Source organism: Thalia democratica, chromosome 9 (assembly GCF_965202585.1).
Source record: "Thalia democratica chromosome 9, ktThaDemo2.hap1.1, whole genome shotgun sequence".
In the NCBI taxonomy this organism is placed as follows: domain Eukaryota; kingdom Metazoa; phylum Chordata; class Thaliacea; order Salpida; family Salpidae; genus Thalia; species Thalia democratica.
The window spans coordinates 37162418-37180405 of NC_139173.1; the positions used below are offsets into that span (position 1 = coordinate 37162418).

Consider the following 17988-nt stretch of genomic DNA (forward strand, 5'->3'; position numbering starts at 1 on the left):
ACTATAAAAATATTTTACAGATAATTCAATTAGTTTTAAAACTATCAAAGTTTTAGTATTTACTGAAGCTGTTTTCATATGGTAATAAAAATAAAAAGTAAATAACTTAATTCTACATTTTCAAGGTATTTTCTAATAAGTAATACATTTTAAATTACTAAAAAATGCTTGTGTAAGAAAATTTATTGTTTTTTGATAAAAAGCTTAAAACCGTTTTTGATCAAACTAGTAAGTTGTAACCTTTTGTGAAAAGAAACAATCAATTAAAATTTATGAATATATTTTATTATACTGTTGCTTAAGTGCTTTCATGAATAAATAAGTGCAGAATGTGGTTAAAAATGTAGAAAAAATAACTAAATTTTGAAGAAAAGTTTTGTAAGAGTCTTAATTTGTGTTTTCTAATTTGTTAGATATATATAATAACTCTTTTCTAAATAAAAAAAAATTAACTAATGTTATAAAAAATTTATAAGTAAAATATTAAATTAATTGCCTAGCTTTGCAGTTTTTACACATAACATTAAATGATTAGTTTGTTTTTTTGCATTTTACATATAAGAATTGCAATATGTTTAAAAAGAAAATTTTTAGTCAGTAAAAACATATATAAAGTTGTTTATAAGTTTTGCATTAAGTTTTTTTCAACCTATTATACAAACGGTATTTGAAGCTTTTTTAATAAACATTCAAATAATAAAACAGTTTTATATAAAACACAATATGAGCACTTTAAAACCTCCTGAACTGCCTAGTGGTCACGCGGAACCACTGAAACCACCCAAAACACCAACCGACCCTCCTGAGTTACCAAAAGGTTGCAAGCCCCTGCCCCATCAAGTTGCTGGACATCGGTACGGGGAAGGAAAACTTGGTATTGGTCAGTTTATTTAAGATAAAATATTTAAATAGTTTATTAACATATTTTGATATAAAATATTGGTGTAATATACAAGCATATATTTTAAGTAAGTGTAAACTACTTGATATAGGTCAGTTTATTTTAAGTATTATTTATTAATTTTTAAAACGTAATTACTTTTGGTCAATTTATTGAAAATAAAGTAGTTAAATTAGTGTAATATACAAACATGCATTTTTAGTAAGTGTAAACATCTTCATATAATTAATTAAAGACTTTGAATATTTGTTACTTTGAATTTTTTTATCAGCTTTGAAAATAAAAGTACAATCAATCTCTACTATGAGATTATTGGCAAGTATATATGAGTAGAATCTTAAGTTTAAACAAGATTATATTAATTTGTAAGTAATATTAACTGATATTATGAGTGTAATATGAAATAAATTATGTGCTTTATTAAAAATAAATACATCTATAAAACTATGAATTATATTTGTTTAAAAATATAGAAAGGATGACTGTTTTGTCTATTTTGTAAGAACAGCAGTTGTAAAAGAAATACTTTTTCAAGAACTAATTACCATTATATCTTACAAAATGTATTAATATATGAGATTAAAACAACCTAAGTTATTGTTCACAATTAGTTTTTTGAACAAATTTATCAATCTAATTACAGGCTTGCCACTTTACCTGAAAACCTGGAATTCGAAACAAAAATCACTAAAAAAACCTGGAAAACTTGGAATTTTAACAATTTTCACATGTACAGTAGTAAAATTTTGATTAGACTCAAAAAATCTATCATACAACTAAAATTTTTTGTTATCATCAATTTTTTTTTATTAAAAAACTGATTTAAAATAGCTTTACAATATCTTTTCAATGTTTTTATACTACTTAACACAGTTTCTTACCTTTAACTTAACTCTAAACTATAAATAGACCCAAAAACCGCTAATTTTGAAAACCTGGAAGAAATTTGGAAAACCTGGAAAGTCTTTAAAAAACGAGTGGCAACCCCGTAAATACCAAACCACTGCTAATAATAAACACACTATGTAAATGAATTTAATAAACAAATTGCAAGTTCTCTAAAAATATTTATCTTAAGATATGCTTTAACACAACTAACTTTCCCTATGAATTTTTTACAATAAATGACATCAATCCTTTATTTTACTGATATTTCAAAAGTTATTTTCTTTTAAAAAGGTATGCTCCAACACAACGATGGATCAATATACAAACCACTTCCACCTCCTCCCAGGGGTAAAAAGGAGAAAGAGTTTTATCAGAGAGCTTTTGATGAGGAGAGTAAAGACCCTGTTCTGCTGACGTTGAGACCTTTCCTGCCTAAATTGTTAGGGTTTTGGTCTCCATCTGTCAAACCTGCTGATTCTACTAGTTGTGAGTTATTATGGTTTGTACATTGATAAAATGAAATCAAATAAACAAATCATCCTTCAGTCAATCCAAATGATCTTACTAGCTACAATTAAGTAATTAAAACTTTCTTTTATAATATCTTTACGGTGTGTTTTATGGAAAAACTTGTATTCCTTTTACACTTCGACCTTTCTCAGCTATACTGTTCTGGTCACTTTTTATTAATTCTATAAAAGTTTTCTAATTTTGTTATTTTTTGAAAAACAAAGTAGTTCTATGTGAGCTAGCTATATTTTTTGAAATGAAAAACTATAATGTTCTACATCAAATATAACATTTTGAAATATATGTTTCTAAAAAAAAAATAATATAATACAAACAACTACATGTGTCCTCTTGACATAATGACTATGATTATGACTTGCTAGATTTGTTAGGGGTTTAGCTTTGTATGTGAAGTCTAATAAAATCACAGTGGTTATAAGTTATTAGAAAGCTAAGATTGTAAAAGTAGTATTTAAATTGAAAATTTAACTTCTAATTTAAATAAAAAATTTCCGTGCTTTAACTTTTTTTAGGCATTCTTTTTCCTAACTAAATTAAATTTTATAATTATGTTGAAGATATTATATAAATAGGTTTGTTGTATATTTTGTAGTAGTTTAAAGTACACAAATAAAAATAAGTTTACTGTAAGTATTAAAAGTCCAATATAACTTGTCAGTTACGCCTACATGGTATAAAATTTGAGTTCACTACTGTTTTGTGAAAATTATGATATAAGAATGTTTGTAAGTTATTAATAAGTTAATTATAATTAATAACATATAAACATATAAGTTTATTTAATGAATTTTTGTATCTTTAGGTGCTAATAAGAAAAATATACTAGGTATATGTTTAAAAACATGTGTAGCTGTAATTTTACCCCATCTAAAAAATCTGTTGATTCAACTAGGTGTTTAAAAATGGTATGTGAAATAGTTTACAATAAATAAAGTAAACATTTAGAGCTGACTGTTTTGATTTATGCAGTAGTAATTTTTTTTATTAGTTACCACAATTAATTGCTATTTTTATAAATTCAATGTGCTCATGGTTTGACCAAATGTTTATAAAATAAATAAAATATTTGTTTTACCTATTAAGTCTATATGGTTTTTATCTTTTTAGGCTACAAAAATGAATATTTTAATCAAACAAACATTTTTATAGTTTGTTCTATAATTAAATTAGAGAAGCAGTTAGTTTACTTACACATTTTTATGGTAAATATTAGATTATTTTATTATTAAAAGAGAAAGAAAATATTTTAAAAAGAAATTAGTGCTGTTTTAAACTGAGGAAAATAAATACTATTTTCAGGTTACTTAATTTTTCTGAATTTTTCAACTTACTTAAAAGTTTAGTTTTACCTTATTTTTCATAAAATAACATGACTTGTTTTCCAATTAACTTAACTACATAAATACTTTTAAACAATTAATTATGTTTTTGTGAGTTGTAGCGTAAAAAGTTCAATGCAATTAGTATAATTACTGTTTGTAATGATGGAAATAAAGCTCCTGAAGCTAATAAATTATTTTTTGACTTGTACAATTTTTTGACTTCAATTTGACAATTCATAATGCTCATAAGTTTTGAAATTGCTTGACATTTAAAAACTATATGCAAATAATTTAGTTTGCACCTTTATAAATTTTGAACCAAGAAGTTTTTCAACGATAAATAGGCGTTAAGTTACTAGTACTAAAGCATAATCAGTACACTAACTATTTTATAAAATAGTTGTTGACAAACATTGTTATGAAAATATACATGTTAATTAAGTTTTCAAAAAGTTCTTTTACATTCCTTTTTTACGTTACTAGTTTTGAATACTTTTAAATGTTCAAATTTGACTACTATAAAGTAATAAATCACCTGTTTTTTATACTTTTGGTCACAAGTTTTAATTCACTCAAACACACCTACACATTAAAGTAAATAATAATTATACTCTTAAATGTCTTTTTAGTATAATACTGTGTTTTATATATTTAATTCTTTTATTTGAAATATTTGTAAGCTCTTAAAATTGCTAATTTTTGTTTTTAACCCCTACATATAATATAAACAAAGACTTTTAGAAAATACTGATAGTATTTGAACTTAGTTATTTTTTGTTATTAGTCATCCTTTTGTTATTTGTTTTTTTTTAAGTTATTAATAGTCAGTCAGCTGTTATATTATTTAATGGGAGGTTAAATAATATTTCTCATATAAAATTTTTTGTTGAATTTTTGACCACTTAGCAAAATATTTCTCAAAGTCACGTTGTTTTTATAGAAGAAGTCAAAAAAAATTTAAAATAAAATCTTTAAACTGTTGCTAAAATAGAAAAAAAACTACTTACTAAGAATATCATAAGAAAACTATATTATATAAAGAAGTACTTACAGTTCTAATTTAATCATATATATCCTGTTTAGTGTTTATGACTTCACTAATGTGTTTAATAAACTGTTTTCAATTTATTTTAGAATGTAGCTAAATTTCAATGAAAACTGAAACATTTAAAACTCGTGTATTATCAAAACTTATGTTTTAATATTCAAAATTAATTGATATTTTCTTTAATAATAAAAAAAGCATCTGTATTTATTTTATTCTGAAACATATGGAAAGTTTAAAAATTATTTCATTTTTATATTCCTGTTTTAAACTGAATTAAAGAATTAGCAAACTAGTATAGAAATTTATTATAACTTTAATAATAGTTTCGTGCAAGTTATTATGAGGCTAAGTTTGTTGTTTATACAGTTTTAATTTATTCTCTTAAAGTTTAAACTCATACTAAAAAAGTTTTATGAATTCTCTATTTTTTTTTAGTTACTCTATCCAACTCATATATTTGATTATAGCACATTACTGGTTGTTTTTTTTTTGAGCATACTTATTTATATGCAGGTTTATATAAATATTTTAACAAATAATACCTTCCTCAAGCTATTAAATTTTACAGGGCTCATTATTTTTTCATTGATATTGCGTTTATAATATTTTTTGTATTTTTATACATTTGTTTTCAAAATTACTCTATGCAGCTAAAATTCTTCAGTAGCTTAATAAATATTATTTTATAAATATAATTAAAAAGCTTGAAATTTTGTATAAAAGATTTCAGAGTCTCTTTTTTTTTAATATTTTCAAGAAAGTAATCTCTAAATGTTACTTAAACAACTATATCAAAAAAACTGTACTGTTTTATTTATAATATATATTTTACTTGTATATATTATACTTTTTAAATAAACCTAGCAGACTTTTACCTCCAACTAGAAGATGTATGCAAAAGTTTTAACAAACAATTTGTTTATTTATTTAAATTTATTTCTCAGCAGATTTCTACCTAAAATTGGAAGATGTATCCAAGGAATTTTAGAACTAAAATCTTATTTAATTTTATATGTAAGTATTTAAATGACAGACACTTACCTGAAACTATAAGATGCTTCCAAAAATAATTCGGAACCCTTTAGATTTAAAACTAGTTGACTTGTATATATATATATATATTTATTTATTTATTTACTAATTTGTTTTCACAGATTCCTACCTGAAGCTCGAAGATGTATGTAAGAGGTTTCAGAATCCCTCCATCATCGACATTAAGATGGGGAGAGTCACTTACGATCCGGAAGCGAGTGCTGAGAAGAAGAAGTCGGAAATGAGCAAGTATCCTCCACGGAGCGAAGTAGGATTTCAGCTACTTGGAATGAGGGTAAGTATTTGTTAGTTTAAAAAGTATGTTATGGTTTATATATACAACTGTTTGTGATCACTAGTCATACTGTAAGATTTTTTTTTTAATTTGAGATAAGCAAATATCCACCACGAAGCGAAATCGGATTTCAATTACTTGGAATTAGGGTATTTTATGTTTTTTTTTTAAATTGTTGATATGCAAGTTGTTGTTTGTTAAATGTTTTAATATTTTGTGGTATCTTTGTTTTTTATCTGAAATAAGCAAGTACCCGCCCCGGAGCGAAGTCGCGTTTCAGTTACTTGGAATGAGAGTAAATTATGTTTTGATATTAGTTGTAGGTATGCAAGTTGTTTTTTGTTAAAAGTTTTTATATTTTGTGGTGTCTTCGTTATCGTTTCTATCTGAAGTGAATAAGTATCCACCGAGGGGTGAAGTCGGATTCCAACTGTTAGAGATAAGGATTTGTTAATAAAAAATATGTTTAATTAGAAAGTTAGTACTTGTTGTGGTTCATTGTATTTACGTATGTTGTTTTGTTCTTTTTGAATTGAGCAAATATCCACCCAGGGGCGAAGTCGGGTTGGTATACACTTTTCATAAAAGTTTATAGTTGTTGTTTCTAGATATATTTTTACAAGATCATACTGTAATTAGTAAACCTTACTTTGTGGTTTGTTGAAGTAACTATATGGTTTTAATTTTTTTATCCGAAATGAGCAAATATCTGCCTAAAATCGATTTGGGTTCCAGTTGTTAGGGTACGGGGTTTGTAATAAACTAATAATAAAAATTAGAAAATATAGTTAGGTTATTATTTATATTTTGTAAGTATAACTGTACATAATCATATTGTACATAGTATAACTTTATAATTTTCATTTCTTATTTCAAGGAAAAAATATCCGCCCAAATATTAAGTTGAATTTCTTCGGATAAGGGTGAATGTTAATTACTGAATATATAATTTTTTATTAAAATGTTTTCCTCTCACAGTCTGTTTTAAAAAACAATAGTTTTGATAAAAAATTAAAAAGACAAGTTTATCTCGGAAAAGCTTTGATGTATAAATATGATTTTTTAAATAGTTTTCTTTAATCTTTGATCGTGTTCTCTTAGAATAAGTTGACAACTATACTACATTCCTACTGTAGAAATTGAAGAGTACTATCTTATTGTAACAATAAGTTGGAATAAGGTTTTGTTAATTTGTAGTATATTGGGAGGCAGTTAAATTAATTTCATAAAAAAAAAAAGGACTTTGCTTTGGCAAAAATAAGTAAAACAAAATAATATATAAACAGTTATGAACTAGCAAGCTAGTACCAAGTTCATCATTTCAACAAAGCCTTCAATTTTTTAATTATGTTCAGGTTTTAAGTATTTTAAACAAATAACATGTTCTTCGGTTCATATTTTCATAACAAATAAGTTTTTAAATTTATTTATAATAGTATTTAAAAAACATTTCAATGCTACTTATGAAAATGGAAAAGCGCAATCTATTGAAAAATCTGTAGATTGTTTAAATTAGGTAAAAACCATTTATAAAAATAAAAAAAAGTTAAATATACCTTTGCATTTAAGCTACCAAAAATTCAAGATTTTTTTTTATTTAATATACCATACTTAAATGTTAAATAAATAATACTTACAAAAGTTTACAAAAAAATAAAATTAACATTTAAGGTTTTTTTTAAATGTATTCTAAACATTTAAGTTGTAAAGCTTTATTAAAAGCTACATTAAACCCAAGTATTTAATTTACATACAACTTTTGAATTAAGAAATTTACATATACTTCCTTTTTACGGCTATCAATTTTATAAAATTAACATTTATTTTTAAATAAAATTCAATCTATTATCTTTGCAAATGTTCTGTTTAGAAAATAATAATAAAAAAACTTATTTAAAAATCTATAAATAAAAATAAGCTGTAGTCATCGTTTTTTAATTCTGTATTTTAGACTTCCCTTAAAAGCAATACTTTACTTGTTTATTTATTTCATAAAGCTATAAAACTTAAACATTACTTTGACACATTTTTTTTAGAATACCTTTATATTGAGTTGAAAAACAAAACTTTTAAAAGGAATTTTATATATAATCAGCTTTCTATTTATATTTTATAATTTCAAAGTTATAATATATAAATATGATGTATTTTTAATAGACAATTTAAGACTAAATATTTATTAGAGCTATTTTTGAATAAAAACAATATTTGCTCGACAGAAGATAATTGATTTTGGTTTTGCGGTCCTTTTAAAGTTTCAGGACTTTATGAGAATTTAATTCCAATGAGAAAATCGTACATGAATGACTATATGCTTTAATTTTTATTGATGTAAATTAATATCAGTCTGAAGTATAAATTACAGGATAAACCTTTATTAATACGAAGTTTGGAGTTTAGTTTTTTAAATTAAATTTTTTGTTGTATAAATTTTATTCCTAAATTCAAAAGAAAAGTTACTTTAAAACTATAAAGTATATTTTTTTTCAACTATTGCTTTTGTTTGATTTCAAATCACAAATAGTGATATCACTGTGGCTTATTTATATATTTATTTTATTTCTTGTTGTTAAGCGTTATTTCTCATTTAATCTTTTTGTTTTCTTTGTATTTGTTTATTATTTATCTTTCAGATTGCCACTCCTTTATTATTGTGCATTTTTATTTTGAGCTTATGAATTCTGATAAAAACAGTCCATAGTGAAGTTCTATAAATTTATATTTTGATATAAATCATAATTAAGCTGTAGTTCATTATAATAAAAATTTTTTGGTCATTAGTTTTACCATGGAAAAATATTAAAACTAAAACTTAAATTTGTGTTGGTAAAGTATATTATTAAATTTAATACTTTAAAAGTAAAAATTACTTATAACAAAAGTTTAAATCACATAAAGTTTTAACTTTATAAAGTTTTCTTTCTTAAATTGTGTTTTTGCTTTGTTTTTTGTTTAGTTTTATTTTCACTAAATGATTTTATACTATTTGTGTTCATTTTTTTGTATATCCTTGTAAAATTTACTCTTTTTAGTAATTACTTTTTTAAGCTAAGATGATGTTACATTTAGCCGAAATAATCTAATTCGTGAAAACATTAATTTTATCAAAAAATTAAATTTCAATTGTAATTGTAATATCTTTATTGTTCAACCCGTGTTTGGTCATAGAATTTATATAAGTAGTTTTAATATATAAATACTGTGACGTAGTAAAAATAAAGCAGATGAAAAGTTTTGTTTTGAAGTCTTAAAAAATTACTTACATTAAGCTATTAATCATAATTGTTTGTAATAATCTACTAATAGAATTTTATTTTTGGTAGCCTTATCAATAATATTTATGTTATTATTTATACTCTCAGTATTGTTATATTTTGCAAACGTCATCTTTTTTAAATTTTTTAGAAGTAGACTTTGGAAAAAATATATTTTCCATCTACTCATTTATGACTTCAATTAAAATTTTTTGGAAGTCGAGGTTGCATTTGAATATCATATTTGAAGCATAAATCTAACTTAAAACCACCTTTTTTAACCTATTTAATAAAAATAAACGTAAATTTACTTCGATAATCGTCACCTAACGCAAGTTAAAATTAAATAAGTTAAGTAATGACGCGTGATTACGTCATAAAGGTACTGAGCAACGTAAGCAATTTCAAGTGTTTAAAGTAGTTTATGTTGCGTGGGGTAGAGCATTGTAAAAAACTTACTTGTTATGATTGGGTAGGTGTCAAATATGCACGAAGACACTTTTACACAAAGGAAATTTTGCACGGGTTTAAACTTTTTTAATTTATTTTTAACTATAACTACTACCCTTACCCTTGGTCGTTAACTTTTATTTACTTATTATTATTTTCAAACTAACTTCTTTTTTTTTCATTATCACTTTTACTCCTTACTCATTGGTTTTTTTATATCAGCTTTAATTTTACTCTTGCAAAAGTGACCTCTCGTGCGAAAATGACCCTTCTTGCAAAAGTGACCCTTCGTTGAAAAGTGTCTTTGTGCATATTTACCCTATTACAACATTATAAAACTGTTTAAGATATTTTTTTATAAACTATTTTTAAAAACCTATTTGTTGTATTTGAAGCATTTTTGTCTTAGTTTTATAAAATATCATATAAAGGGTTTTTCTTAACACTTGTGAATTTTCCCCTAACAAAAATACATGGCGTCGCCACTGGTTCACAGTAACATGCAGAGTCGCCACTTTACCTTGAAACCTGGAATTTGACAGTTTAGACAAAAAAAAAACCTGGTGTTTGAAACATTAAAAAAAAAAAACCTGGAAATTTGAATAATAATCACTAAAAAAACCTGTAATTTTAAAACTTTTAATATGAAAGTATTGAAATTTTGATTTGAAACTAAAAATCTATCATAAAAATAATTTTTGGTCATCATCACATATTTTTTTTATTAAAAAACACATTTTAAGTAGCTTTATAGTATCTTTTCAATGTTTTTATACCATTTAAAACAGTTTCTTACCTTAAACTTAACTTAAAACTAAAAATAACCCAAAAATGTGTACTTTTAAAAACCTGGAATAAATTTGGAAAACCTGTAAAAACTTTTGAAAAAAACAGTGGCAACCCTGAACATGTTATACAAGTTATTAAAGCCAATTTTATAATTTAATAAAATTTAAAATTGTCTCATTGTTATTAGTAACATATTATACAAGTTAATAAAGCCGATTGATATATTATGCAACCATGCGTTTGGTAATGTCTATATTTGAGTGAACTTTAATCTACAAAACGTATAAACTAAAATAAATAGATAAAAAGTAAAATGCCAACAATATAAAACTATTAAGTTCTTAGGATTTAGTAAGATAATAATTAATCATGTTAATGATAATTTCTGCTAAAGTTTGTTTTAACTTTTTTTCTTTAAATACTAATATGACTTTTTACAATCTTAGTACCTTTTTGTAAATAAAAAAAGCACAAAATTAAAACTGTTAATTAAACATTTTTTTTTTCAGATATCTGGAAAAGATAAGAACAAAGCTACTTATTACGACAAACATTATGGAAGATCTTTAAAAAAAGATCAAATTACTGACGGTTGGTTTTAAAACTTTGTATATTTAGTTTTTTTTTTATATATAATATTTGATTTATCTAAGGTTATATTTATAACAATTTTTGTTAAGAAACATGCTCATGATAGTATGTATTTTATTAATTACCAAAAAACTAAACAAAAATTCACTTGTTAAATTTTTTGAATTTACATTTGAAAATTTGGTTTCTACTTTATATGAAATGCATTTAAGCTTCAAAATGAACCATTTTTACAATAGCTACTATTTACTTACTGTATGTATAACTTGTGTATACTATTGTTGTCCATAGCAAAAATAAACAAATTTTTCTTTTATCTTTCTCAAGCTGTATAAATATTATAACTTATGAGCTAGTTTTTATACATAAATAAAAATTTTAGGTGTTTTTTTTTAGCTTACTGTAATGTATAAACTTTAAAATTTAATATAACAATTTTTGACATTTATTTCATAGCTTTGAAAGTTTTGTTTTACTTAAAACCTCAAAGTTTAAACTGAATAACTGGAATTTGTTAGTTTTTAGTTTTTAATTCAAGAAGTGTTTAATAAAAACAGCATTGTATTTTTGATAAACATATTCTAAAATTGAAAGTTATAAAATTGTACCAATTGGTTTATTTTTTTGTTAGCAACAAATTATTGTAGAAACAATACTTAATTTAATCTAAAAACTTTTTTAAATTGAAAACTAGTCACGTAAATTCATACATTCAGTTTAGTTTTATATATTTATATTGTTAATGAAATAAATACTTTTTCTAACTAGTTTAAATAAATATAAATACCACAATAAATAGATAAATATTTTACTCAACAAAAAATTCAAAAGTTTATATATTTTTATTTTAAACCCTATTATGTTTTGCTTTAGAAAAAAAATTTTAATAAATAATTATTATTTCCGCAGGTCTCAAATTGTTTTTATCTGGAAATACATCTTGGAAAAAGTACATAATAAAATCTTTCATCCACAGACTTCAATTAATCCTTAATTGGTTCGAATCACAAACTAGGTTGTTATTATAATAAAATAAGTAAAAAAATAATAGTTAATTCAAAATCTATATAATGAGGTTTTTAGTTTTTAATTAAGAGTTTTTTAACAAGAAAGTTGAAGATACAATAACAATAGATATACCAGTTTGAAGAATTAGGTTTATAGTTTCATTATTACTTGTTGTAAGAAGTTATTATTAAATTAATTTTTTAAACATTTAACTCTAGTCTAGCTGTATTGCTTATAACTAAATCTTCAACTTGGTGTATTAAAGTAAAATTATAAATCTAGGACTCTTTTTAATAAAATATTTTGTATGGTATAGTAAAGAATTCGTCGCAAATCCTACTTATTGTTTTAAGTTCATGTTTTAAATACTCTTATTTGATTGGCCAGATTTCAATTTTACGCTTCATCGCTCCTTCTCGTCTACGAAGGAGAATTTCCTTCTTGCCACTCCTCCGACAGTGATGACGTCACAAGCGATCAGTTTATGACGTCAAAAGATGATGACGCAAGCAAATATTTGGAAAACTTCAGCGAACTACTTGTTTCATCAGGTTGGTAAATCAGAAAACTTTTAATTTACAACTTGCAGCATTTTTTATACGTGCTTATAAAATAATATTAGAAACGGAATTTTTTTAATTTAAAATTTTTTGAAATCAGATATTTTTTATTTCAAACATAGTTTATATATTTTTATGGGTTATAAGTGCAATTAGAATTTATTAAACATAAATTTTTACAAGATTTACTCTAAAAACTACTTTTTATTTTATGTTTTTTCACAAAAAGTTCTACATGTTTCATTAATTTTAATTCTAGTGTTATACTTAATTAATATAAATAAACTTATTCTTAGGGTATTAGTTTTAAGTAAATGTGTTTTAATACTGCTGTTCGTTATTAATAGAACAATAAAAACAGAATCTGATGGTAAGAAGCCGAAAGCAAGTGGAGACGAATCTGGGTTTGTATTTTATTTTATGAGTTAAAATACTTTAATATCTTTATAACAATAAAAGCTCAAACTAGTTGTTGTTTTTCTTTGGCTAGTATTACATATTTAGTTTTTTATGAAAACTAGTGATCAAAAAAAAATTGCACCAGTACATTATACCTTTTTAAAGTTTTTTTTTTGGAAACATTATAAGCTTTTATGAGCTTAATTTTAAAAACATTAAGAATTCTAAAAAGTAAACTGGTAAAAATTTAAATCGCCTACAAAAAACTTTTTGACTTGGTGCTTAGAATCTACAGTTAGAAAAATTACAACTAAGTATTGTTAGTTAATTTGATTAGCTAAATTGATAAAATAATAAATAATAAAAAAATTTCATGCTCATCTTTTCAGGTACTCATCAGGAGTTGATGGCAAAAACAAGAAAAATCAGGATTCCAAAAACCAGGATTCCAACAAGAGGTTTGTCAATTCTCTGAGCAGGAAAGTCCAGATGATGAACCACAAATCGTTTCATCCCAATATCGTCGATGTTAGGTAAGTGTGACGTAATAATTGTGAGTTTAAGATTATTATGATGTCATATTGCAAATTATTTCATCCCGATATCGTCGATGTTAGATAAAAGTGTTCCGATTTTTTTTTGTATTTGGATTTGTAGATAAAAAATAAGCTACATTTATGTATCCTAAATATTTATATAATTAATATAATTTACACATATTTTTCTAGTAACTTAAAACTTGAAAAATTTTATCAAATTTTTTAACATTTTTTAATATGCCCTTGATTAAGATCAGTTTGTTATACATTTATCTCTTTATACAACTGGACATAAACTAGTTAATTTTTAAGCTTAAAACCCTAACACGATCTTTTAAACTGATTCTCTTGGTTATTGTGTAAAGTAGTAATAAATAAATACATAGTTGGTATTATAAACATTATTTTGTATCGTTAAAATAAATTCACAGGTTAATAGACTTCGCCCATGTGTACGAGCAGCCATCCAAAACCGACGAAAATTACATATTCGGTCTTCAGAACCTGATAAACCATTTCAAGCAGGTATTGAAAGACATCAGCAACTAATTCTCTCTCGCTTCGCTCTATTCTCTCATACTTCCCGCGTAAAATTTGTTCCCGCCTTTTTCGAGTCTTAAGTTGTTCATCAAAGTTTATTGAAGAGATTTAAGATGTTGGCGGGTATTAAACAAGTTCATAGTAAGATTTTGTCGGGAATATATTGCCTAAATGTGTTGCAAATTTGTATTTGAAATCATCTATAATATATCTTAAACTCAAGTGTATTTCCCTAAGAGTCAAAGCGATGTTTATAAAGTTTATGGCGATGTCCATTACCTTTTATGACACAATTTTATGAACAACCACAAATATCATCTATATTTTCACATACCCTAGCCACAAAATTATTAATAAAAGAAAATCTGAAATTTCTGCAAAATTTATTTCTATCATGTTTAGGTTAAAAGATAGATAACTATAATGTATCGAACAACAATTTAATTTCTATAAACTTAACTTAAGTCTGGAGACTTTGGTTGAAGAAAAACACATTTTTTGAGATTCAAATGTTACTTTTTATATTCTATGTTCACACAATATATCTAGTTCCTAAACAACTTTTATAATTTAAAAAAGGATTCTGAAAAACACTGCTTTACCAACTTTAATAGTCATCATGAATAAGACTTGTTGTTGAATAGTTTCCTACTAATATGCAGTTTTATTTTGGTCTTATTAGCTGCAAAAAAAGACTGAAATAATTATTGGAACTGTATAAAATTCACTGCTAAAAAGTAGTTTTTTTTTTACAAACCAGTGTTTAAGTTCTCTATGCAGTATTTTTATTAGTGCTTATTTTGAAGAATTTCCAAATATTAAATTCCTGATCGTTTTAATTGTTATATTAGTGAATTGTTAGTGTGAATATGTCTTCTTTATAGAATAAACTTTGTATTTTTTATTGTTTTTACAAGATAATTGTCTATTTATACTTTATGGTTAACATATTTTACTATTAACCAGTAGGTTTAAAATAATATTAAACTACTTGTATTGTTTAATATAATAAAAAATCTGTTTTTCATTCTTTTATGTTAAAAATAGGAAGTTTCAAAGTCAAAAAGTTTTTAATTTTACTAATCGAAATTTGTAAACTTTTTATTTACAACTTTCCAAAAAAAAAAAACTTCAGCTTTTCTATCATATATCTTTTTATAAAATAAACTATTTCAATGTTTAAAATTTACTTAAACTAATAGAAATATTTCTTTATGTTAGATTAGGATAATAATGAATTGAAACTGCATAGATATTTCAGCAATAGAAAATTACTCACTATATATTTGGTAAGCTTCTACTTGAATATAAATCTTAAAAATAAAATTTGTTATGTTTTGGCATTTAAATGTAAAAAACATTATTTGTCTATTAACTCAAGCAAAAGTAGAACAAAACTAACTCTATTATAGATCTATCTTATTTATAATATACATTTTATAAACACAGCTTGTAAACATGTGTAAAGATTTGCTTTTATTTAAACATTTTTTTTATTTTTATGGTAGAAAAACATAAGATTCACTCTATCGTCTACAACGATAAACACTTTTTGAAGGTCAAGCAAGCAATTTGTCATCGCCTGTAATTCTACCTCTCTTTTGAAATTAACATTAAACTGGCCAAAAAATTAAAACAAAAAACTATCTATTTAACTGAAAACAAATACCTTGGGAAACGTCAATTGGCAAACACTCACAAGGTTAAAATATCAACACTAAAAACCACAAAGTGTGGGAAAATCATGAAGCTCAAATCCCCAAGTAAGTATCCGCCAGCGCTACAACAAAATAACACATCAGCAATCCAATCATGTGATCACTGCCACTAATGTGAACTCACAATCAGCTGTTGCAAACTCAAATAAACCAATATCTAATTGGTAGTAATAAGTTCTATATAAAAAAACTAGAGTAAATAAATACTGTAAGTAGTAGAAAATAAAAACTGTTTATATTTAAAAATATTTATATATCAATACTAAAATAAAAAGTTTTATATAAATTTGGTAGAATTAACTTGACATGAAACTCAAAAAAATATAAATTTGTATCAAGTTTATACATTTATCTCTAATTTTCAATAAAAAATTAAATAAATTAAACAAGATATCCTAAATCTGACACAGTAACAAAAAAATAACAAACAAATTAGAAATAGAAATCTCTTTTACCATTATTTATAAGAATCACACTTTCATTACCAGGATATTCATAAAATTAAGACCCACACATAAATAATTATTGTATTATGAAAAGTATCAAAGTTAAAAATTAGTTTCAAGTGTTTTGGCTTTGTATGTAAAACTATTTTATACATAATCAAATTTTGTATATAATATAAATCCCAGTAAATTTTTACATCCCAGTAAATTGAGCATTCTTTTTTAGTTAAGGCAAATAACTATATATAATATAAACAACATTTTACACTGATTTAAGTGAATCTTCAAAAAGACTAAAAAAGTAAATTTCTTCAAAAAAATCTTCCCAACTATCAATATTATCTCTGTAAAGTTGTCAAAATAAAACATTTTACTAAAGTTTTATTTGCACCCATTTTTTTAATTACAAAAGTATTTTAGTACCACTTTTTTATTTTGGTTGATTTAAAATCAAAACTACTAACGCAAAGCTTTTAAAAGAAGTTTTTTTTTTAACTTATAAGAAAATAAGTTATATTTATGGATTATTCTACTTTATATTTTCATAAAACTTTAAACATAGTTAATTTAAAAAAAAACAACTCAAAAATAAAGTAGATTAAACAACAACAAAGATAGCAAAAATTCCTGCATGTTTATTTCACTAAATAACGTCGCCTAAATAAACTAAAGCACATTGAATGTAGATTAGGGTCGAGTTATGTTTATTAACAAAAGTTGAATAAAAAAACAACTTGTTTTTTATAAAAGATTTTGAAACATGTCAAAGTAAAAAATTTGCCGTCAAATTTAATCTTTAGTTGATGTTTTTAATACTTCAACAAGATTTTACTTTAATCTTTAAGAAATATTTAAGTTAAAAAGCTGTTTTGTTCTAAATCAATATTGTGATAAATTTCTACAAATAAGAGTTTTTTTTAGAAATTTAAAAACACTTTTTTTTATAAGCAGCAAAAAATATGAAAACGAAATTTAACTTTTTTTATTTAAAACAAGTTTTTGTATTTCTATTCATTTACTAGGTAATCATGCCCTTGAAAGCATTTTTTTAGTTCTTTGTTATGATAAAAAAACCATAAAGCTTCTAAGAACTATAGATAAATAAAACAAGACTGAAAATATACATGTAGTTTATTGAACGACAAAAAAATGTCGCTCAAAATATTTGGTCTAAGGACCTGGTGCACGAAAAAACTTTTCGGTTATCGAGCCGCAAACCACGGATACCTTTTATGTCTTATCGAGAAAAATAATTATTAAACAAAAAAGGAATGCTTAATACCTATTATTTGAAATAATATATGTACATATATTATGAACAGTACATGGAAATTTATAAATATAGTTTCTTCAATAATTAAATAACTTTTAACAAAACAAACTAAAACTAAAAGGCAATTTTAATCAAGCTTACCAAGTAAAATTTTTAAAGCTAAAAACTTTGGAAGATTTTGGATGAAACTAATAACTAGTTACAGTAAATATTTAAAAATTATCATGTCAACTTTAAACGATTTTTATTTTCAAAAACCTTACTTCGGTCCCAGGTCTAGAACAAAAGGATTGAAACTCTTCAAACTAAGCCTTTTAAAAATAAAATATATACTTCTGATAAAAACTTCTAATATTCTTCACCTTGAAGTTTATTGTTAATACTTGCTTTTGTTTTAGTTAGTT

The 17988-nt window shown here is 23.9% G+C and overlaps 1 protein-coding gene across 1 annotated transcript; it reads left to right on the forward strand.

Moving 5' to 3' along the window:
* The first annotated feature begins 710 nt into the window (after window positions 1-710).
* Window positions 711-14995, forward strand: LOC145843932 (inositol polyphosphate multikinase-like). The gene is made up of 9 exons (XM_082951211.1): window positions 711-880; window positions 2081-2275; window positions 5845-6017; window positions 11020-11101; window positions 12011-12116; window positions 12497-12660; window positions 13031-13073; window positions 13458-13601; window positions 14039-14995. The coding sequence occupies exons 1-9, from the start codon at window positions 724-726 to the stop codon at window positions 14154-14156; spliced, it is 1182 nt and encodes a 393-aa protein (XP_082807337.1). The 5' UTR covers window positions 711-723; the 3' UTR covers window positions 14157-14995.
* The last annotated feature ends 2993 nt before the right edge of the window (window positions 14996-17988 follow it).